General features: G+C 40.4%; 1 protein-coding gene across 1 annotated transcript in view; it reads right to left on the bottom strand.

The window, feature by feature from the left end:
* Mgam (maltase-glucoamylase) overlaps window positions 1-24,727 on the bottom strand; it is a 90,717-nt gene that overhangs the window by 21,944 nt on the left and 44,046 nt on the right. The window contains exons 30-52 of the mRNA XM_036181844.1: window positions 23,683-23,808; window positions 22,308-22,436; window positions 21,956-22,066; window positions 21,583-21,645; window positions 20,158-20,292; window positions 19,612-19,699; window positions 18,525-18,663; window positions 17,546-17,679; window positions 17,385-17,419; window positions 17,179-17,295; window positions 16,648-16,796; window positions 15,961-16,045; window positions 15,039-15,095; window positions 12,292-12,416; window positions 10,271-10,359; window positions 8,710-8,759; window positions 8,130-8,297; window positions 5,531-5,680; window positions 5,017-5,217; window positions 2,932-3,086; window positions 1,837-2,005; window positions 1,494-1,590; window positions 1,028-1,140 (exon numbers count right to left, since the gene is read on the bottom strand). Of these exons, the coding sequence (XP_036037737.1) occupies window positions 1,028-1,140; window positions 1,494-1,590; window positions 1,837-2,005; window positions 2,932-3,086; window positions 5,017-5,217; window positions 5,531-5,680; window positions 8,130-8,297; window positions 8,710-8,759; window positions 10,271-10,359; window positions 12,292-12,416; window positions 15,039-15,095; window positions 15,961-16,045; window positions 16,648-16,796; window positions 17,179-17,295; window positions 17,385-17,419; window positions 17,546-17,679; window positions 18,525-18,663; window positions 19,612-19,699; window positions 20,158-20,292; window positions 21,583-21,645; window positions 21,956-22,066; window positions 22,308-22,436; window positions 23,683-23,808 (2,685 nt within the window). The remainder of the gene's footprint in view (window positions 1-1,027; window positions 1,141-1,493; window positions 1,591-1,836; window positions 2,006-2,931; window positions 3,087-5,016; window positions 5,218-5,530; window positions 5,681-8,129; window positions 8,298-8,709; window positions 8,760-10,270; window positions 10,360-12,291; window positions 12,417-15,038; window positions 15,096-15,960; window positions 16,046-16,647; window positions 16,797-17,178; window positions 17,296-17,384; window positions 17,420-17,545; window positions 17,680-18,524; window positions 18,664-19,611; window positions 19,700-20,157; window positions 20,293-21,582; window positions 21,646-21,955; window positions 22,067-22,307; window positions 22,437-23,682; window positions 23,809-24,727) is intronic.

The following is a 24,727-nucleotide window of genomic DNA, read 5'->3' on the forward strand; positions in this document are numbered from 1 at the left end:
CATAGCTTCTCAGAACACATTTTCCTGTAGTGCTGCAAAACCTGCTTTTATTCAGATTCCTAGATATAAAATTTAGATTCTAAAAACGCATGACAAAAAGGGAAATAGCTAATTTATAACACCGTCTCTTGGTCTTGCTGATTGTGTGACCTTGGGCAGCAATGTGACATTTCTGTGCTTGTTTGTTTGTTTGTTTTACCTGTAAATCAAAGCTAAGAGTAAGAGTAATCTCACGTTGGTTTCATTGAGTAACTTAGTAGGTGTAACACCCTCTCCTATACATTAAGTAACACATGAAGTAGGTATTTCATACATGTTTGTTGATGTTGTCACCAACAATGTTATTATTCCTAGTGACCACGACTCCCACCACCACCACAACTACAGTTATTGTCTCTGTCACCACACTGTAACCAGCACGTCAATATCATGATGTAGTATTTTCCATCATGATAACTCCCATTGCCACAACAGACACAATCATCATTACCAACACCATTCCTACCAAAACATCATCATAGCTCCAACCACCATCACTATCATGACCTCACTCTCTCAACTCCCAACATCAACTCCACTACAATCCCTTTCATGATCACCTCATGTCCTAACTTCCTCTCTACCATTATCACCATAACAGTCACCATCCTCACAATCATTTTCACCAACAGTACCACCACTACATTCAATCCTACCATCCCTCACCACACCATCAAAATTACTACTACCATAGCTCCACCACCACACTAGCCCCACCACTAGTTACCACAAATACTTTGCTATATACTTCAATAGGTGAAGAAAAGATCATTTTAGTAGTTGTAGAAATATACCCACTCTCCCATATTCCATATTATTCCTTCTCCCTGAGAAAGATCGTCAAATTTAGGTACCATATGATCATTACATTATATGCAATCCTGTATAGCAGGGTTGGAACACATTATGAGTGTACACACACACACACACACACACACACACACACACACACACACACCACATATTTAAAAAATGCTTTCCTTCCTACCTCTGTGTATTGCTGAGTGACAAGCTCTGGAGTTGGGCCCAAGAACACAAAGAAGTCCAGAATGCCCCCTGTAGTTCTGTATGTTAGGGCAGGCAGGGGCTGGAATGTCACATCTGGAAATGCAAGAAAATGTCATCATGATGAAATCCTTCCTGTTGAGAATTTTAACCCTGGAATTCCCACCTTCTCTCTATTCTGTTGTAACACACTGACAGCAAATATTTTTGAGTAGGTGTATAGAGAATTGAAGAAGTTAAATGAAAGCTCTCATTAGCTGTATTGCAAATAAAAATTGGATAAATTATATATAATTAAAATATAAATAATAAAAATATAAAGGGTCAATGAAAGGGAAAACCAGTCTACAAAGACTATAATTTAATCTATAGTGACAGCTAAGTCAAATATAATCTAAAGCAATTTAAGAATCATTGGCATACAATAAGAGGACAAAGGTTCATCCTACCCATGGCATTGCTGTTCATCAGGAGGACTCCATGGGCATTGCCATCCTCTTCTAGCCCCATGTAGTAAGGGTGCACACCATAGGAATTCTTCTTGTACTGAGAGGCATAGGGGAAAGGAGGTTAGGAGACTGTGTGCATGGGAAAGAAACTCAACAGAAACTTGATTGCTACACTGAGTCAATCTTCTTCTGGTAAGAACAGCAGAGGAAAGGGGAATTTAAAAGGATGTCCATACTCCTAGCAGTAGAAGTTGACAATCACATGGAGTCAGGGAAAAAGAAGCACAAGGCACTCAGCCTGGATGGAGGAAACAGAACACAGACCCACACACCCTGTCCTTACCCCTGGGGGCTGGTCCCTGGAAAACATGCCCCACGTGTGCCAGTTCAAGTCAATCTTGAAGGTTGTGTGCTCAGTTTCCCCAAAGCCATAGATGTATGTGGAGGGCAGGCGGGTGGAGATGCGGATGAACATGTCATTGAAGGTGAAGCCAAGGAGCTGAGAGTCCCAGCTGCAGAAGGAAAAGGAGCATTTGCAAAAGAAAACCAGCTTCCTAGTAGTTTCCAGCAGATGCCTTTTTGAAGACAATAGAGTCCTCCATTTTCACAAACAATCAGAAATAGGGTCTCTCCCAAGCAAAATAAGCAAGGATATTGGCTAAAATAAATAGTCACCATTGCTATTGGCCCAACGTTTGATCACAAATGTTTCTTTACCCAGAACCCTCTGCTGCAAATAATCTCATTTCCCTGATTTTTCCAGCATCGAAGTTGTTGCTATGTCAAATTCTTTTTCATAGTATAATTTAAACTCAGTTTAATGGAAGAAATAGCACACCTGTCTATGACTACTGTACAGGAAGATAACCTAATATCAAGAAGGAATTCAGTAAATACTCATTCAATAATTCCTACATACCTTGTAACTGCCTTACTAATCACTCCCAGAGTATTAAAGATTTTCTCTAAGAAACAGAAATCACTTCCTCATGTGTGATGGTTAGATGAGCTATCCCCCATAGTCCCAGGTATTTACATACTCTTCCCCTTTTGGGCACTATTTGGTAATATTGGGAGGGGTGGCCTTAGTGGAGGAAGTATGTCATTTGGGACAGAATTTGGAGTTCAAATCTCACACCATTCCCAGTTTGCTTTCTGTTTGCAGTTCAAGATGTGAGCTCTCAGCTGTTCTGGCTGCCCTGTCTGCATCCATTCCACCATCATGGACTCCAACCCTTTGAAGCCATAAACACAAATAAACTCTTTTATATGTTGTCTTGCTCGGGGCTTTTTATCACAGCCATAAAAGGTAACTAATTCATCATGGATCTGAACAGGGGCAGTCTGATGCTTTGAGCCAGGATGTCTTCAATTAATGTGACCTGGTGAGGAATGTTTAGGAAAGCAAGAACTCCAAGTCAGCCCAGGACCCACTCACATTACAGTGCCTGTACTCTTCCTGCGAATTTCAATCCCAAATGGATTCTCCTTGATGAGGACATCATAGAGACGGCCTTCAGGGGTGCTGGATGGAGCAGTGGGGATGTTCAGAGGCACTGGGACTTCATACCGACTGTGGTTGGGATCATAGATCTAGGCCAGAGAAAATCATTTAAAGTAAAGACAAAAATATGGCATGTATATTATGATGCATTCCTAGCATGCTGACAGTGATCATAATTAACAATATTGCAAAACTAACAATATAATTCCATAACTATCAATTCAATATAACTAACAATATAATTCAAAATAACTTGAGATGATGTTCAATTACAACTTCACAAAATATTAGAGGATTGAAACAACAGATCCTAACTGTACGGAATTGATAATCTATAATATGTAAATATGTCAAAACATGACATCAATTGTGTAAATATTCACTGTCAGCTGTCATTTCAAAGAGTGTTTTCGAATAGAATTGTACTCTAGACACAAATACTGCAGCATACTCTTATCATGTTTCACAGAGTCTACAGGCTGAATGTTTTGTCTACTTTTACCTCACACTACAGGACTTTACCAAAATTCCAGAGAACAAGGTTCTATTAAATAGCTTGATTTGGGTCATGGCTCAATATTTCAGGCTCTAGAACATTTCTTCATCCATTTAAACACTGCTGTTAACATGGAAAGTTCATTCTGAAATTGGTATTTATAAACATAAGATATATTTGTTTTGTGTGTGGATGTTTAAGTATAAGGAGATCTGAAACCTTTGAAATTTGGTGAAAAAAAACTAAGTCTCTCTAATTAAAAACATCCCTTCTGAAAAACTAAATAAAGCTGAATAATTCAGGATCCACAAACCATTGTTGATCCAATAGTAAATAGTAGGGATAGGAAACAAATAAGCCAAGGTCAATGGCATGAAACAATTAAGAATTCCTGGTAAATCAGAAAGAAGAATTCAGCACTCCTGAGGGATGTGAGTTAACACAAATTCTGCAGAAGGGCTTTGCTATTACAGGGAAGGAACAGTGAGATGGATTCATGGAAGAAATACAGGCTGAATCTTAAAAGTTAAACAGCAATAAACCAACACAAAACTGAGAGCAGGTGATTCTGGTAAAGAAACAACAAAGTCCCAGAGTGTTAAAGTGGGATCAGAAAGACATGAGTATGATGGAGAGAACTACTGCATAGCTAAGGGTTAGTGAGTGTGAGTTGAGGCTACACACCCAACCAACTCCATTCTGGTGAGGACACACACACAGAACAACACATTAGAAGATGGAGAACTCAAGTCCAGATTGAGCCCAGATTCTAAGGGTAGTCTAGGCAAAGCCACTCTGCCTTGATCACTGCCTTGTACTATTCCAGCAGCATTTGAGTACTCAGTATATAGAAGCCTATGTGTGGGATTCCAATACAACTACCATGGAAGATAAAACCCTGTTTTGTAGCAGCTCACAGTCTAATAAAGAGGATAGCTAGTCCATCCCTAGTCCCTTTGGTTAATTAAACCAAGGAAGGAAAAGAAATCATTTTCATGAGTATTTCAATGTTGTATCCTATTTCTTTATTCAAAATCATACTCCTCCTCTTATACGGTCAATCATAAATCTACTCATTTCCCAACCTCCATTATCATTACCAACCATACACACACATTTGCAAGCTAAGAACATAGTAGTCATTCCTTGGGTATATCCCTCTTGTAGTTCATTTGAATGACCAAGATGGTCTCAAGGTCTCAATCACATCCCCTGTTGCCCATCTCCCTTCTTATCTCTAGACCAAACTCATCCATAACTGTCCAACCTTCCTAGTAGCCTCCTGTGCTCCCTCTCCATGTTTCATTCTCCCAAATATATCTTTAGACACAGTGATTCTCTCAATTTCGAGATTCAGAGAGGTTTCACTATTCTTCCAGTCATCTCATTGCTCTCTTCATTAGGATGTTGTTTTAGACTATTTACTAAACAAATAAAAAGTTTTATAATGTTGTAGCACAAGGTTGCACAGAGTAATGGAACTGAAAAGGCCCTGTCCACACTGGATCACACACACTGTTTACCTTGAACTGCAGCATTTCATTCTTGTGGTAGATCACTCTAAGCTGCAGTTGATTCACAGGTGTAGAGGGGAAGGCATTTCTGTAAGGAGAAGGCTTCAAAGAGATGTTCGCTGTGGCCTCATTTGGGTGATTCTGAACATTGCTGACTGAGTACAGCTCATTGGCAAAGTAGCAGTAAGGGACCCCTGAAGAGCTGGATTCCTGAAAAGTATTTCAATATCCTAGATTAGCAGGGATCTGGTGTTATCAAACATATTAGAAAATATAGGGAGAAAGCTATCAATTCATTCACTCATGCCTAGAACAATTAAAGTAGGTATGACTCTAAATTCCTGGACTCCAAACAAGACAGTGAAAACCCCACTCTTACCTGCTCCACTTCTCAATCAGGCTCATCTGGAGCTTCTTTCTTTCCATGGATTTTAATAAATCTGAGGCTATAGGTCTGTGCTAAAGACATTGTAGGTTGTATTTCAAGGATTCCAGTTTATGTGAACATCCTCGGCATGCTTACCTCCCAGATGCAGCCACGGGCAGTGCATTTGGCCTCAGTTGCACCATCCTCATCTGGGTAGCAGTCTATCTTCTCCAGATCCCTCACATTGTCCCACTCAACTGTATATGCTTCTCCCAGCATGAGATGGATATCTGTTATGGTGGCAACCTGGAGGAATGAAAATTCATCCTCAGGACAAAAAGGTCTTGCCAGACATAAACCTTGTTTCTTTTAATTAAAATTAAGTTTAAATGTAATTCTTAGTCTATCCTATGTTCAGCTTTTAATGATTTAAAGAGCACACTACAGTTTGCAAGGGTACAATGTGTATATGTGGTAGGAGATAGTGGCAAAAAGAAAATATCAATACTTTCTGGAAACCTTACATATTACATTGCGGAAAAAGACAGGAAAAATCTGCTAAGATCTTACTTTTTTCATTCCTTCCCTGGACCACTTGACCCCTATTCATTTTCTCAGAAATGCTTCTCCTCTTGTTAGCAAATTAAGCTAATTTTCTCATTCATAACCTCCCCATATCATGATCCCTTTGATGTGCAATGCCTAGAGAATCAGGCAATAAGGAATAATGTGGTTTCAGGTTTCTATAGAACCTTACACAGATTTCTACAATTATTGGGGGTGGGAGGAGAGACAGGATTTCTCTGTGTAGCCCTGGCTATCTTAGAACTCTCTCTGTAGATCATGCTGGCTTCAAACTCATAGAAATCTGTCTTTCTCTTCCTCTCAGTGACTAGTGTTAAAGATATGTGCCGCCACCACTTGGCCTACCTCAATTATTTTTTAATCTCAGGTTTATCTACTAAAGGTATGACTGAGGAGTAGGAAATATCATTATATAAACTTCCATTTCAAATATCCTATGCCAGGTATGGAGTTACAGACTGACAATATCCGATTTCTGAGCCCTTTGGCTTCCCTGTTCTGATAGCTCAACTTGGAGAGCATCACCAAGACAAATAAATGCTTTCTAGGAAAACAAGGCTCATCTGTACAACATTACCAGCTGTCTTCTTTATATAAAATGTGATCTTCTTTTTTTGGTATTTCAGGTTCAAATAATACAGTCTACCAATTAATATCTGAAATTTTAATGATTGTAGCATATTCATGGCCAGAAAAGTAAATCTGTGTTCACTTCCTGGGCCAGAATTTCTTTCTTGCTAGAAGGACCTGGCCCTTCAGCTTTCTCTCTGCCTCCCACTTTTTACAACTCTCTTTTCTTTGCTTGTTTTTTATTTTTTCCTTTTTCATCTCTCCTAGAATAAGGGCATTGTCACTAGATCTAAGTAGCCACTTCCAGTCATCAGATAAGACAGATCTGAGTTCTGACAAAGTTCAACTTTGACCCAATTCCAACAAGTTTTCAACTTTGAACATTCAATTAAAAAAAAAAAACCTCCATCTGTTTTCCAGCTCAGACTTCTTGTCATATAAAGCTGGCGAATCCCTGCCTTATTTTATGTGCATGAGTGCTTTGCTTTCATGCATGTCTGTGCATTATGTGTGTGGCTACAGAATCCAGAAGTGGCATTGGTTCCCCTGGAACTGGAGTTATAGACATTTTTGAACCAACATGTGTGTAGTGAGAATCAAACCTGGAACCTCTAAAAGAGCAGCCAGTAATATTAAATGCTGAGCTGTTTCTCATTCTCCACAAAACCAAAAAGCTAGTCTCAACTACTGAATCTTATCAAATGAAATCAAAGCAAATGCTTTACAAATATTGGTTTAGACACCTTCTTAATTTATATATATATATTTTTTTTCATGTATGTGAATTGCATCTCTCATTACCCTGATTCAAACAATAAAGAGTTCTTTTGGTGATATGTCAAGTATCCTATTTTCTATTATGAACAAAGCTTGTTTTCATATATGCATCCTTCAGTTATATTATACTTAGCAATAGACACAACCAATCACACAATTCTTTATTTGTAACTTTGTAATATATGTATCCTCTTTATACATTGTTATGACAAAATGTCAAATATCAATTCACCATTCAGTAGAAATCTCAGTTGACTAGTGAAAAGTGCCCCACAACAATGAGGAACTAGAGGAATGGAATAGAAGGCATACAGAAGATCTGGATGTCATTACATATGCCAGACTAGCACTTTCCAATCGCCATTTGAGTTAGTTAGCAGCCCCCCCCCATCAACTTTTTCATACAATATTTATGGCAAATGTATTTATTACAGAACAGATAATATGTCTTATTGGCGTTCAACAAAAGGATAGAAACATTTTTTTTAAAAAGCAATTTAAATGTTTTGATCACAGGACCCCTATCTCTACCTTCATCTTCAAGCACAAGCCATCAGTTTTCAGATCCTGTCCCCCGGATCCTGTCTCCGCATCCAGTTAGAGAAAACCAAACACTGAGAGTGAAGAAACTAGGGATGAAAAAACTGGAGCCATGGTGCCTCAAACTTTCTCTACATTTCTACCTTCCTCCTCCATACTGTGACATCCACACCAGGCATCAGATGTGCTCTGGTCCTTCAACAACCCATGTAATCTTAGCGAGAAGTTGTATCAAGAAACCATGGAAGTTTGTGAAAGTCTCCCTCACAAAATGAATTCTTACCTTCAGGTTTGAATTGTAAGTGATCTGAGGAGACATCTGACTAAGGACACCATTCTGTTTCACTCTAGCATTGGCAATTTCCTCTGTCCCAAAGATTTTAATTTCCTGGAATGCCAAGTTATTGGGATCCTTGTAGTTTGGACTTGAAATTGTCACATTCAAATGGTTCTGAAACACATCAAGCATAATCATGAGCAAATAGTGAGCACTAGGATTCCTGGGCCCTCAAATACCCCATCCTAAACTACATCCTTGACCTTCACTAAAGGCCTATCAATTTCCTTTGCTGGTACATGCTAATGGGGGTAGAAATTTATTTTTATAATGTCCATAGAGAGAGTGGAGAAAACAGAATGATACTTTATAGAATTGTCTTTTACAACCCCACATGATTTTTTTCTATTATTATTGATTCTTTCTCATAACATAGCTGATATAATTCTTAATCAAGTCATACATAGCAGTGTATTCACCCCCATAAATGCTATTTTAAACAAATACAGTTAGATGCACACAGAAGAACATATATAGTCATCTTCAGACAAAATTCCACACAATATTCATAAAAATATGCACTCACTTGGGTGACAGCAAATTCACTGAATAGGTAAGTGTTTGTGGTCACAGTATCTGAAAGAAGAAAGAAATTTCAGCCTGGCCTGGTGACCACAGAAGACAAGATTCACCTCCCTTTCCTTAAAACTGACTCTTCTTTCTTCTCATGACTGAAGACACTTCACTAGATCTGTGTATCACAATGTATTTATTCATTCATCTGTCAGGCACTTGGGCGGCTTATGGATCTTCACTTGTACAGATAATGCCACAGTGACTATGAGAGACACAGTGTCTCTGTGGCATAACATTTTCATTTATTTAGGGTGGCACATACCCAGACACAGGACTTCTGTGCTATATGGTAGTTCTATGTTAAACATGTGAAGGTATGTGTACACTGTTCTGCACAATGACTATGCAAATTTATTTTATGATTTGTTGCCTAGGATTTTGCTGTCACACTTAAAATTACAACAGCATGCCTAGTACCAAAGACACTTCCCCTGTATTTCCTCCCAAGAGGTTGCTGTTGAGTCTCCTGTCCTCGTTTTCATGATAGCTAAGATGGGGAAACAGCAACCACACCTATTTGCAGGTGAATGAATAAAAGAATTACAGTGCATGAAGATAATGGAGTATTCTTGCCTATTAAAGATGAGGGAAGCTCTGCATTGTTAGAGCAGAGATGAATCTGGATCATAATCCACTAGGAGAAGTAGGTGAGACAGCAAAGTGAGCTAAATAGTTGCACTCATATAAACAGAGGAAGAAACAGGACAATTCAGAATCAGACAGAAGGGTAAATGAGGAAAATCCGTTCAAGGACTATGAACGATGATAACAACAAGGTCTAGAGAGCCAATGCTGCCAATAATGGTGATTGAAACATCAATTAGTGTTGTAGTAACCATTGCACAGTGCCTGTATGTGTGCAGAGTCTGTTGGCCACACACTTGTCTTCTCCTTAATGCTATAACCGTGAAAGAATCCTTTGTAGTCCGCCCAAGGCAGTCATGTTATGGGAATCTACTTCCCAAGGTAGAGTCATGAGAATTCTTAGTGAAGTAAGTAGATACAAAAGGAGGGAAGGAAACAAGGAAACAAGAAAGGAGAGAGGGAGGGAGGGAGAGAAATAAAGGAAGAGTGTGCTAAAGCACAGAAGATGCACATAATCAGGATTGTGTGTGCTCACTGCCTTGATGACATGACAGTTTTTCCTCAAAGGCTCATGGGGAAATGATTTATAATGAAAATGAATTACAGGAACAGTCTTGAAAATGTGTCCTTCAGGTGCCTTTTAACAATGAAGTGAGAGCCTATTAGACATGACTGATCAAAGGGAGAATTCAGAAAACCAAGAGAAAGAGACAGAGACAGAGTCAGAGTCGAGATGATCCCCCTCCTCCATCTGAGGTTCATCTATCATAGCCTCTGACCACTACATGCAGAAGCACATGTTTTCCCTGGGAGGATGCTCTAGGATGCCTGGTGAGATTTCAACCACAGCTGAATGGCCAGCAGGGGTGAAGGGACAGAGTCAGACATGCAGGTCTGCAGTGGCCACACCCTCTCACCACACTCACCCTTTGACTGCCCATCATCCCAGAACAGTTCTCCTCTTGCTTCTTTGTTCTCATCCAGAGCAATGAGCAGACCAAGAGGGTTCTTCCGGCTGTGGGGAACCAGATTGACACAAGGTATAAATCCTTAGGGCTCAAAGGATTTTAGAAAATATTGCCACAATATTTCACATGTGTAAAGGATGGATGGGTAAAGGACTAGCCATGGATGACTTCTTCCCGTAAGACAGAAGGGTAAGAATGCTAGAAGACACTTGCTGTGGATGATTCATTGGTAAATAAAACACTGATTTGTCAGTAGCCAGGCAGGAAGAATAGGCGGGACTAAGAGAGAGGAGAATTGGGAGAAGAGGAAGGCAGGAGGGGACACTGTAGTGGCCACCAGGACAAGGAAGATATAAAGTACTAGTAAGCCACAAGCCACATGGCAAAGTATAGATTAATAGAAATGGGCTAAATATAAAAGTAAGAGCTAGGCAACAGTAGGCCTGAGCTAATGCCCAAGCAGTTTAAATAATATAAGCGTCTGTGTGTTCATTTTATAAGTGGGCTGTCGGACTAACAGGGCTTGTTGGGGGCTGGAGAGAAGGTCTCCAGCTACAGACTCTTTCTCCAGTATCACTGTCACAAGGAAGAAATATCTCAAACCTCAGCAACATGTGCCCAAACAGGAAGTCGGGGTGAGAGCATCAGAATCACTACATCACCTACAGTGAATGCTGTGGCAGCATTGATATACAGAGTGCAGACTATGAGAATAGGATGGAGTCTTAGACAGTGGTTCTGTGGCCAGGTCACTAAAGAGACCATCCTATAAGGACTATATCAGCTGCTGCCTTTAGATATGCTTCCTGTGCCAAGGAAATTTTTAATCAGAAACTCATAAAATAAGATTAACCTGTATAATGGTAACTCTATATTGAGTGTCTTTGTTTGGGGTCATTTGTTTGTTTAATCTGAGACAAGCAACTCAGACTAGCATGGAGCTGGCTCCCTGGTCCAGGATGTCATGATCTCATGACCCTACCACCTTTGCCACTCAAGTACTAATTCTATTATATACCACTATGGCTGCCTGAGTAGCTTTACTCATTCTAATGTCTATTACTTTTTTTTTTTTTTTTAGAAAAATAAAACAAAACACAGCAGCTTCATCTGTGTTCCTCGTGTGCCACTCACTGGCCTCATGGTTCCTATTGTATTTGTTCCAGGTCAATCTTCCACTACCTGATCACACCCCACTATCAACAAAATCATCTGATTTCCTTTATAGTCCATGGATTGAGCTGTCATTGCTAAAATGTTAATAAATATAAATCCACACAACTCCTAAATCTTAATATTATAAGACCCATTCAACACACTTGCCAAGCAACAAAAGTAGAGAGTGAAAAGTGACACAAGAAAAGATATGAGAGCGCAGAGTGGCACTTCCAGAAATTTTATAACAATTTGGAGGAAACTTCAGCCAGCCAGACACAGAGAAAGCAAGATGGCAAGGCACAACTGAGAAAAGGTACCAAGCCACATGGCTAAACATAGATAAGAATTATGGGTTAATTTAAGTGTAAGAGCTGGTCAGTAATAAGCCTGAGCTAATGGCAGAGCAGTTATAATTAATCCAAGCCTCTGTGTGTTTACTTGGGACCAAGCAGCTGCTGGACATGGTTGGGAGAGATTCATCCTGACCTCAGGGCCAGGCAAGACTGGAGAAACCTTCAGGCTACACTACAGCTTCTCGAGAAGAGTTCAAGGAAAATCCTGCATACACACATACACACACACACACACACACACACACACACACACACACACACACATGCAAAAATCATCAGCATCCTTCCTCACCACATTCCACAGATATGGACAAAATGCCCAGTTGTGAAAAGGGGCAAAACACATGCACATATAACAGAAAGAAAACTGCTTTGGGTCTTCAGAGGCATGCTTAAGGTAAATGTGGTCTTCATCACAAAAGGATGAGCTCACAGTATGCAAAGCAGAGCCCTAGTCCCATTACTCACCTTAAGTTTGTGTTCAGAGCATGTTGTTGCCATGGCAAGATGTAACCTCCACGGATGTGAAGATTAATGTGTTCAAGAGGGGCTGCCAAGGTCTTCCACTCTCCTGTTGAGTTAATGTCTGCACCCTGTGATGGGGAAAGATATGATGAGGGAAAGAATGCACACCTCCCTGGACAGCCAGCAGGTCCTGAACAATCCAGTCACCACCATTCAGCATAGGTCATTATCACACTTTGTTCCCCACTGCTGTGTTTAAAGCTTTAAGACCCTGTTAGAATCCCTGACCCTATGGAGAGTGGCACTGTGGGGAGATGAGGTCTTCCTGTGCATCCAACCACTCTCACTGCTTACACTGTTTCTAATTTGGGAGGGGGTGACATGTGGCAATGTTGCCATTCCTTCTTAGTTCCTGAAACATTTTCTCCCAAGGGCAATACTAGATCTCTCTCTTTCACCAAGAAATCACAGATTCTCCATTTCTCCTCACTTGTTCTCATATACTTACTAGGTAGCTAACACTTCTGACTCCTGCTTCACAGAAAACACCCAAGGAAATAATATTGTTTAAATATCCTTAACAGGATATACCCAATTCTATATTCTCTCAACATTTTCAACTAGTCTCTTATGTGTGAGGTGCAGTGTGACCTGACACATCTCAAACCTTCCTACACTGTCTCAGCTACAGCAGTGCTTACATCTCCCTCAGTTGGTTCCGTTCATATTTCATGAATCATATTTCCTTCTTGTGTCTAGGCTGTCCTATGCTTTTGGATGGAAAGTGGCAATGTTGGTGTCTGTTCCCTAGAGGCCACTAACAACTCCATTACCCCATCCCACAGTGACCATGAGACACTGCAATTGTCCTCTGCTAGGTATCTGAACACTGTTGCTTTAGAGGTAAGGAGTATTCATATAGTTTGTGTCTGGCTGTGATCCAATACAACAGAAAATAAGAAGTGTAAAAATACATGACACACTGTTTAGCTATCCCTGCCTGCCCCCCTCAAAAAAAAGAAGAAAAGAAAAAAGAAAAATACTGAGTATCTGTAGCTCATGAATAATAGCTAAGGCAATATTTTCTCATCAATTCCAACCAGTTAATCTTTGTTTTAAGTAAACATCATGTTATTTTTTTTCTTTTTTTGTGAAGAGCTTGCTCAGTTAACTTTTGCCTTTGCAGGTGATTTCACTTACCACCCCTTTATCTGAAACTACCTTCTATTTAAAAGCCACAAATAAAATTAGCCAATCCAAGAAACTCTTTCTTATTAGCCATCATACTTCACTTTTAAAATGTTGTACATATAGTCATTTATTTATGTGCCAGTACTTTAGATAAACAAACCTTAAGTACTGATTATATGCTCTGCTTCATCAGGCTATAATTCCCACATCTACTCTTCATCAAAAAGCATTTTACTGGGTAAGGTCAGTACTGTATCAGGCTAGCAAGATGCAAATTTTAAGGTGGTCGGTGCTTTCAAGGCCATGCAAAGGGAGGGCGAGCCTTACAGTACAGGGCCTCCTTAAATTGTGTGTCCTGGGCTTCTCTCTACTTAACCCTAGTTCAGGCCCTATATCAGAAACCCCCAACATACCCAGAAGGTCTCCCTTACCAAGGAGAAATCATCACGTGAGATTCAGGCAACATGAGGATCATTTATGCTGACTGTTGTCTGCTCAGCAGGCACTAGAGCATGCCCAACCTGAAGTCAGCACTAGCCAACAACAAAGCATGGGGAGGAGTGTCTAGGTGCTCCCAAAACAAAGAAGAGGAGGAAATGCACTCTGCTAGTCTTCACATAGCTTTCACCCACTCTTACAGCAGTCCCCTGGAACTGTCCACCAAGGAACTGGCACAGTCTCTGACTTCTTCTTCTTCTTTTGTCTGCCCCTTCCCCTTCTCCTTTTGTTAGAGGATAGCAAACCTCTAATACCATGTTCTCTCAGCTGGACCCTTAGCTTGCACTGGCCAGCAATACATCATAGAGAGCTTCTTGTTGGCTTCTCATCAGTAAATATATGTCAGTAACTCAGACAGCCAAGTCCTGTCTTTGTGTGTTTTAAATACTTACATATGTCTCATAGCTATTAACCTTGGGCAATGATATAGAGGAATTATCCTTAAGTTTATAAACTACAAAGACTGACTTTGAAATTTTATCTATCTATCATCTCTCTATCTATACATTTAGAGAGGTAGGTGTGTGAGTGTGTGTGTGTGTGTGTGTGTGTGTGTGTGTGTGTGTGTGTGTGTGAGAGCATAACTCCCATAGTTTCTTCCCTCCTGCCACCTAGTGGGATCCAGGAATCAAACTCCAGACACATGGCCTCTATGCTCACACACCTACATGTCGGCCCATGTCTCCAGCACTGAAGTCTGCTTTTAATAAAATGCAAAGAGGAAAAGATCTCCAGAAATAAGAACTTTATAAACAAAAATGAAACCTACAGGATGATTTCAAGAGTTTACTGGTGTCTCACCACTGGAATGGTATTAAGACAGAGCTACAGACTCAAACAGAAAGACTCCCACCAAGCATGATACCAAGGAGATACTCTGCCTGTCACGGAAGAGCACTTGCTGAAGGGTGACTGGACATGGTGAGAAGTCAAGAAATGAGGCCACAAAATGTAAAGTGACCACTCAAGACCACAAAAAGTGATTTCCAGAAGTGGCATGAAATGCAGATACTCTGTATGCTACCATTTTCTGGTTTGTACAAATATAATGAAAAACTCACCGTGTAATAGTCATACCAGTGGGATTTAGGAAAATAGGCATTGACAGTTCTGGCATTCTGCAATAAAATACAAAGAAAGTGTGAGCAGTGGACTCTGCTATCTAGGACACATTGACCAGTATGCATTGGTGAGGAGTTAATAATAAAACTAACAGAATTAGACAAAATTATTATTTTATCTTCCTTACGGTATGATGAAGATCCTCCTTTTTGAGCAAAAGAAATTAGCTTACCCCAAATACATGCTTTCACAAAGCTCCTCAGGAAACAAGACTTCAGAGAAAACAACACCACTGTATTATAGATGTATTCATCCCCTCCCCTAGGAATGAATGACTACAGAGCAGAAGAAAATTGTGCAGCCTCAAAAAGATGCAAGGGTATTAATTATCTGTTTGTTTTTATCAAAAGCCACATTACACAAAGAGTAAATAAATATTGTTTTTTCTAGCTTCATGTATAGAAGGAAGGAGAAAGCTAGCTAGTTTCAAAAGATGCCACAAAGGGAGGGGAGAATTGTGAAATTACATTATAACCCAAAAATAAGAGAAGTAATTAAAGGACAGAAGGAATAAAAAATACATATTGTTATAAATAGTTCTCCAGTTAATTTTAGTTAAGAACAACAGAAAATAAGGAATCTTTACACTTCCTGTACTTGACCCTGCATACCTTACCTTAGCTCACAGAGAAATAATTGCATCCTTAAATACATGACAAGGTTATTCCTTGAAATGTTAGGGGGACACTAAATGTCTAAAGGCAGAACACCTAAGGCATGGAATGTGGCTCAGAAGGACCAAAGGAGACAGGGGTAAAGTAGGAAACCATGGCTCATAATCCTGCTCACACCAGCCTCTGCATCACCCCAGTCATCCAGCCCTACAGTGGAATCCTGAATCCCTCCTCTCTCCATACTCACAGGCTCCAGCACAGGGCTGATCAGGAAGGCTGGACCCAGCAGGAACTGTCTGTCTATATTCCATGTCTCTCGGTCTGACAGAAACCTGGAAAAGGAAATAAAGGTACCAATTTGACCCCAGTGGGTTCTCAGACCAAGGCTTTGAAGAAGTCCTCAAGTTCAGACCCAAGTCAGAAATCCAGCTACATTCCATACCTTCTTTATATTTCACTAGACTGATAAGGATCACATAGATCCCATTTCCTACATGGAGCATTATTAAATCTTCAGAAATGCATTATCTGCCACAACACATCTTCCATTTCCTCACCGTGGCACATTATAATGCAATAATATGCTGGTCCTTGTCATCTGTCCCTAGAATGACCTCCTTAGTTACAGGAAGATGTTCTGGTCAAATAACAAAATCACTACACCAAATAGGAAAGTCCTTGTAGGGCCTTAAAAGAAAGAAATTGTGCTATGCTTGGAGCTTTCCTTGCATAAGTTTAATAAATACATTATATCCAACAAAATGTTATGTATTTCACTGTACTAGAAGGAGTGATAGAGATACTCTCTTTGGAGAGCTCATACAAAAGGGGACTTATCACCTCAATGTGGAAAATTGTTTGGAACCGATCTGCTTCCACCCTACAAGATAAATAAACTGTCCATCATTCAACAGCATTCCAGCTGGACACTCACTCGTGGAGAAGAGGCCGCACCACTGTGCTGCCCTCTGTGTGGGCCTTGTACATCAAGGTGTAGAGATATGGCAACAGGGTGTATCTGGTCTCTAGCACACTTCTGGAAATATTCTCAAAGGTTTCATCCCAGGATACAGGGTCTTGTCTCTAAAGCAGCAGAAGAAAAGTGTTCAAAATCTACCAGAGACAATTAAGGAGTTCAAGAAGGTCATTATAACTGTATATCACACATCTAACATACCATAAACCTTATAAAATGGTGACTAGGAATCCTAGAATATTCTTAATGGATTGATAAAAATCAGTAAAAGTCAACCAGGAAGAAAAATTGATAAGACACTCTGTATTAGCTATGATGGAATATAGTCCTAAGCAAAAAGCCATTGAAGTACTATTAAAGACTATAGTTTACAAGAAAAGGATTAATGACTTTGATGGTGTCCCAGGGGAAATAGGCAGCAGGATTGAACTCAGAAACTGAGGAAGTATTTCCAATGACATAATATAGGTGAGGAAGCTGACATCCTACCCTGGTCCCAATGGTGTTGTGGTTCCTGGAGAAGGGGTAAAATGCACCCAGCTGCATCCAGCGAACACACATCTCATACTCAGCATCTTGAAAGAACCCACAGATGTCTGACCCCGTCTGAAACAACAACAAACAAAGTGAGCTCTGGGAGCTTTTGAGAGATGCTGCCACCTTCCTAGGGAGGAGGAGCATGCAAGGACACTTACATAGGAGATGCCAAAGAGACTGAACTCCATCATACCTGCAAGGAGAGATGTAGCAGGGTCAGGAGAGGCACTCATGCTCTGCCTGCTCCTCCCCTTCACCAAGGACCCTACTCCCCACTCCACCCACAGCCAGCAGAGGCCCCTGGGCACAACCCACACACCAATGATGGATTTCCCCAGCTGGTCCCAGGCAGCTGTGTTGTCTCCCAGCCAGTGTCCTGCCCAGCGTCCAGAAGAGGGGAATGTGGAACGGGTGATGACTACCCCTCTCTCTCCTGTCACCTCCTGCACAGCCCTGGTGGGGAAACAAGAAGTTATACTGAAGAAGGGCAGGGAAAAGAAGGCAATAGAATTTCTCTTCTTAACTCTTTTATGATGGCAAATGTTTGCTCCATCTTTGGAGGGAATTTGGGAATCTGATCCGGGGGCGTTCTGCTGGCTGATAGGGATAATGGCAAGGGGACACCATTTCCATGCCTTTTCATCATTTTTTTTAAAATCATCTTGTGATGAACCCACAGAGTGTCACCAAAAGGTAAACGTGTAATAAGGGCTTTTGATTATTTACCCAGTACTTAGTTTTTTGTATTTGAGGAGGATGAATAAAAATTCCTTTCTAAAGTTTCCCAGGAGATAATTAGTATTACACTTTGGGCATAGGACATGCTGTTATTCAATAAAAGAACCATTGACTGTCTTATGAAAGTGACCAAAATAATTAAGAAACAAACAACAATAGAATAGCAGACACCTAAAGAGATCATCCAGCTGTGAGATAAAGGAGGGCCCTTTCAGTCCTTCTCAGCCTGCTTGTCTCTTCTACCTAACGCTCCTCCTAACTATGGCTCTTGCCACATGTGTAGTGAAAGACCTGGTGTCCCCAGGTGAGTGGGTCCTCACCAGCGCTATTACCCACTGGTGTGATGGAACCTTGTTTAAATCTTGCTTCCAGTTATAATCACAGTGGATGGCCACATGGTCATAGGATGTTTGCTTAATAAATACAAATATCTACAAAGTTATAGTTAGATTACTTTCTAGCCCTTCTTATGGAAAACAAACACCAAATTCATGAAAATAAACCCATCACTGACTGTCCCTACAGATGCCATCAACTTGAGAAAGGAAGGGGTCACTCACTCATAGGTAGGTCTGGTCTGGGACCACCCATACAGGCTGTGCACGTCATAATGCCGCACCCGGGAGCCATCTGGAAGAATCTGCTCACTCTCCATGCATAGTGTCTTGCTGCTCAAGCCCCGGTCCCTGGCTTCCAAATCTGAGGGAAATAATGGAATGTCAGTGAAGATCAGCCTTGACTCTTAATTCTTCACCTTTTTAGAAGACATTAAGAATAATAACCTCTGTTTGGGTCATACTCCCCTTCCCAGGAGCATAAGAGCAATAGGCTTCCCTGAGTAGCAAGGTGACTGAAGGCATTTTTAGCATCAAATTCACTAAATAAAATGGAGGTGTGGGGAGAATATAGGTTGTCAAGTCTTCACCATGGAGCAGGTCCTAATATAAGCTTCCTTAAAAGATTTACTTGTGTGTGTGTGCATGTGTGTGTGTGTGTGTGTGTGTGTGTGTGTGTGTGTGTGTGTGTGAAAGAGAGAGAGGTTGCCTGCAGAGACCAGAATAAGGCATCCAATACTCTGGAGTTGGAGTTACCAGTGGTTTTGAGCCCCCTGACATGGGTCCTCTGTTAGGACAGTATTCACTCTTTAACTGCTGAACCATCCTTCCAGTTCCATAAGCTTTTAATACACAAGTTATTTCTATTTCATATCTTTCTTATCATATTTCTGTAAGTGGATAGTGTTGTCTGTCTCTTATACTTTTGGAAACTTAAATTTAGCAATGTCTCTGGAAGGTCTCACAACTCAGAAAAGGCATGTATATAAAGCCAAGCTATAAATGTGCATAACTCCAACGTCCACCAGCTCCATGAAAAGGGGAAGTGACTTCATTGTACATATTGGTGGAAAAATAAATTCTGTAAGTTATCACATCACAGAGACATTAGCACAGTTGAGTGATTTCTGGACAAATTCAAGAAATTTTCTAACATCTCCAGTTGGATAATATGATGTGCTTTTGTCTTATGCCCTGTTAAACCAAAATAATGGTGAGATGTCCTTGTTGGTCAGTGTCACCCCAGGATACTGAGTTCATCGTCTTCCTTCCAGCCACTGCGCAACAAGTGAAGAGATCCCAAGGCCCTTACGTGGCATGTAGGGAGGATGGTTCAGAGTAGAATCGCTGCAGCCAGAAGGAACTGCCCCATTCACAAAGCTGGAAGGTTCATTCATATCCTACAAATAGCGAAATTATGGATAATTTTTAAAGATACTTAAGTTCTGTCAATTCAGTAACAAAGAAGTAGTTACACATTCAATATCTAACATCTTTATAGATGCTGCCCAGAAAGGATCATGAACCATTGGGAAAGCACAAGCTAGAAAGAACAATTAATCTCAACATGACTGGCTAGATGGTTTATTTTCCCCTCTATGACAAACAATGCTTTAAGGAATTCCCACTAATCAATTGTGGAAATTTTACACCAGGAACTTCAGACAGGTTCCTAGGTACTTTGTTGAGGATAATTCTAAGTTTGATTGGATGATTGGCATTTTGCTATGTCTGAAATCTTTTTCTGGAAATTATTATCACCTTGCCCAATGTCATGGATCCACATGCTAAAAACAACACAAACACATACAAGCACACCCATACCTATGTATAGACACACACATCCATACACACTTACAATCCACAGTCCATCAAACTTCAAGCTCTTCCCTGGTTCCTGTGGGTTCGTGTGGAGTTCTTGAATCTCCTTCTTCCACCACGTGGCAGTTGAATCACGGAAAAAGTCTGGGAAGGCCACATAAGCTCGGTATCGCTGTCAAAGTAACATACAATCTATTTAATGGAAATGAATATATTATACAGGAAGCAGTCATTTTATAAGAACTTAATGAATTCATATAACTTCACAATTGTACATAGTGGTGATCTGAATTGAATCTATATGATATAACATTCTTGACTTATTAGGGAAAAAATGTAAGAGTTAAGATTAAAAAATCACAAATAATACACCTTCCCAGCATTTGGAAACCATCTACATTGTATAGAGTGGACTGGTCAAAGGGATCCTGGGATCTGTGTGCTTACAACCTAAATTTAAAATTTGTATGTTTGTGTCCTGAATGATCACTTACCTGATTAGTTATTGAATCTAATAGGGTTTCTAGATCTCAGCTATACCTTGTGAAGCATGTGTAGGCCAGCCTCATCATCAGCTGTGGTTGCATCACACATATCTGGCACACTAGGACTATCTTATACTTGCCAACAGCACCTACTGATACAGATCTAGTTCCTCAATTATGATCATTGTTAAGGAAGAGTTAAAGGTCCAGCAAATCCTGACATTCAAGGGTGGCTACCTTCCAACCATGTCAACACTGCTCAAAGGTATATCAGAAAAAACTCATTTAAAAAAAATGAACAGGCTGCCTCCGTGCATTAGATACACATCTTACCAAGGAAAATGCCTGGCGTTTCTTTTGCCAGTTGTGTCAATGAATTTATTCATCCAAGCAACAGATGCAATGAAGATGAGAAAAAATTAGGGGTGAAACTTAGGCTACTTGGTTCCATTAAATGGAAAAGTCTGTTCACAGAAGAAAGCAAATTAATAATAAGAGACCTCAACTAAAAGGAAAAGGAAAGTCAAGAGGCCCACTGAAGGATGGAAGGGTGGTGCCAGATTAATATGTGGATGTGGAACAGCCTGTGTGTGAACATAAATACTCATGGAGAAAAAAGATATTATAACTGAGGACAAAGCTGGAACTGTTACAGCTAGCATCCAGTTGGGAGTTCATAGCCCTTAGGAACTGACAGGTTTGCATGAAATTGCCATTGTGACATGGAGAACTATGGACAGGAAACTTGAGCACACTGTGTCTTCAATCTCATGGTCAATAATACATTATCACAACTTGAAGTAAAACATTGTGACACAAAAAAATAATGGGTCTCAGACTGACAAGAGGATCATTGCTCCTAAGTGACACTTTCTCACATGTCTCTGTCTTAAGTGTAGACACATCAAGTCTCCTAGACAACACTGCCTCTTCCTGGCAACTCTGACTACATTGAGCACACATGTAGGGCCTTTTACCTCCACTTGAGTGTCCCAGTCTAGAGAGGGATCCACAACAATATCAGGGTAATCAGGCCAGACCTACGGAGAGAAAAGATTTAACAGCAATGTCCTGAATGAATGTTCATACAAGAAAGTTCTTAAGAAACTATAAGCAATGGTTCTAGGACTAGTAGTTGTCAGGAAGGATTGCTCTGAAAGAGAATGGATTCCAAAAAAGCCCTAAGCGTATCAGCAGGTATTAATGAAATAAAAGGAAAAAAAAAGAAAGGGGGAAAGAAAACCACAACTTTAGAAACCACACATAACAGGCACAAAATCAGCAGTTCTGAAAGGCACTGACAGCGACTCTGCCCAGGGTGAGTCTGCTGGATCAACACAAAGCTCATACCTTTCCCCAGACAATGTCTCCATTATTGGGATATCTGATGAAGACATCATTCTCCACACCCCGGGTGAAGGCAGGATAGGGCTGTGTCTCATTGCCAGAAATGGCTGGGTCCTGCAATCAGAGCACAAGGCAGGTGGAAAACTAAGACTGAGTATTACAAAGAAGGTGGGTGGAAAAAGGGAAGTCCCCAGTTGTAAATTTACTGTAGCATTTCCCTGACTTCCAGAAATACACTTTTATTAATTACACTTTTATTTCTCCCCTGAAACAGGAGAGGACAGACATTCTAAGGCAATCCCCAACAAGCTCATCCATTGTCTCAAGCACAGCCTACACATTCACACAAACTAACCAGAATGAGGATGACCCGCATCCCATTGTCCTTCATGCGATTGATCAGGGCTGGAAACCCAGAGAACTTGGGGCTGAGGGTGAAGTCCAGCTGCCTCTCCATGTAGTCAATGTCTGAGTACTGCACATCCTGGGGATGGTATGAGAAAGTGTGGCTGCTGATTGGAAAGTTCAGACTCTAGCAGTTACCACAGCTAGAATCTGGCAATTTCAACTGCTAGGTAAGCCATATTGTAGCTTTGGATCTTGGGGTTTTCACAGATTTTTAAATATGTAAAAACTCAAAAACAGAAAAAAAGTTATTTCAACTTCAACAAAAAATGTAAGATGAGTATCAATGCCAACCTGCAAAAAAGGTTGTAAAAAATAAATAAATAAAAATACTGTAAGAAAAAGTGCTTCGACTTTCTCTATGAGTATGTTCTGAGATTAGTGATGGTTATTCATAGAAAATAATGTCAAATATTCACGGTGTATATAATAAAATAATAGGTCTGCTAAAAAAAGAATCAAAACAAAAACCATCCTTACTGTAGAGAATTCAGTGCTGGAGGAGATGATCAAATGCATAGCTCTCACTGAGATGATCTATTACAACACTGGTTCTCAACCTTCCTGATGCTGAGAAATTTTTACACAGTTCCTCATGATGTGGTGAGCCCCATTCATAAAATTATTTTTGTTGCTACTTCATAACTGTAATCTTGTTACTCTCATGATTTATAATGTAAATATCTGTGTATTCCCATGGTCTTAGGTGACCCCTTGGAAAGGCTGTTGGACTCCCCCCCAAAAAAGTCACAACCCACAAGCTGAGAACCACTGTTACAGAAAGTGATTTGCACTAAGGCAACACAGAACAATATGTACAAAACAAACACAAAATGTCACAAAATGATTAATGATTATTGGACTTCTGGTTTTGACGTGAATGTGGCTGATTCTGTATGTGATTCCACTACAAACTCAATACAGGAGGCCAGGATGGAGCCAGTGTGAAGCTCAGGGAGCACTGTAGTGTGCCAGGTCCAGAAAAGTAATCTTCATATGGGATGGATTCACTGAATGAAGGTTAAGTTTCTTTGATTAAGCAAAGCTTAGTATTGGAGCTGTGTCTTAGTATCATGTCAGTAAGGACAGTATATATCTTGAAGTCATTCAAGAAGCAGAGGAAAGCCTGGTACAGGAGACAGCACCCAGGAACCAGTCTCAGCTCCACTTTGTTATTCTAAGCCACCACTGTTAGGAGGGCAAAGGTCTCCCCAGAATCACTGTGGATGCTCTAGGCTCAGTGTGACATGACATGAGAAAACACAGTGTGTCATTTGAAAACCACACTTAAATCTGACAAACAAATCCACAACAGACATGCATACATAGGGGATCTGCTTAGCCACCATCTCATCATACAAGCTGGCGATCTCAATATCATTCTCATATCCATAGCGACACAGCTGGAATCCCAGGGACCAGTAAGGTACCATCACAGGCCGACCAATCAACTGGAAAACAGGGGGAAAAAGTGTTAGAATGTTAGAGGAGAGGCTGGATGGAAACTGGATATGAAGTCAGAATATTGTACACAAATTAACACCAAATTCAAACCCAGAGAGGAAGTGGAAGGGGTGTGTGGAGCCACTGAGACACACTACAGAAAACCTACAACTTCTCAGAGCATACTTTGCAGGAGTTCTGGAAAACCTGCTTTTATTCAGATTTCTAGATATATATCGAGATACTAAAAACACACAACCAAAAGAGAAATAGCTAACTTAGAATACAATCTCTAGGTCTTACTGATCGTGTGACTGTGGGCAGTTATGTGATATTTCTGTGTTGTTTCCCTACCTGTCAATCAAAACTAAGTGTAGGGGCTATCTCATGTTGTTTTCACTGAGTAACTTAGTATGTGTGACACCCTCTCACATGCATTAAGCAACACACACAGTAAATATTTCATACATGTCTGCTGATGTTGTCACCGGCAATATTACTATAATTGCCACCTCCACGACAAGTACAGTCATTGTCTCTATCACCACACTGTAACCACTGTGACATGTCATGATGTAATATTTGCCATTGTATTTCCCATTGCCATCACAGACACAGTCATCATTACCAACACCACTCCTACAAAACATCATCATAGCTCCAACCACCATCACTATCATGACCTCACTCTCTCAGCTCCCAGCATCAACTCCACTACAATCGCTTTCAAGATCACCTCATGTTCTGACTTCCTCTCTACCATTATCACCATAACAGTCACCATCCTCACAATCATTTTCACCAACAGTACCACCACTACATTCAATCCTACCATCCCTCACCACATCATCAAAATCACTACTCCACCACCACACTAGCCTCACCACTAGTTACCAGAAATAATCTGATACACTGTAATAAGTGGAT

This window comes from Onychomys torridus, chromosome 3 (genome assembly GCF_903995425.1).
Source record: "Onychomys torridus chromosome 3, mOncTor1.1, whole genome shotgun sequence".
NCBI lineage: Eukaryota > Metazoa > Chordata > Mammalia > Rodentia > Cricetidae > Onychomys > Onychomys torridus.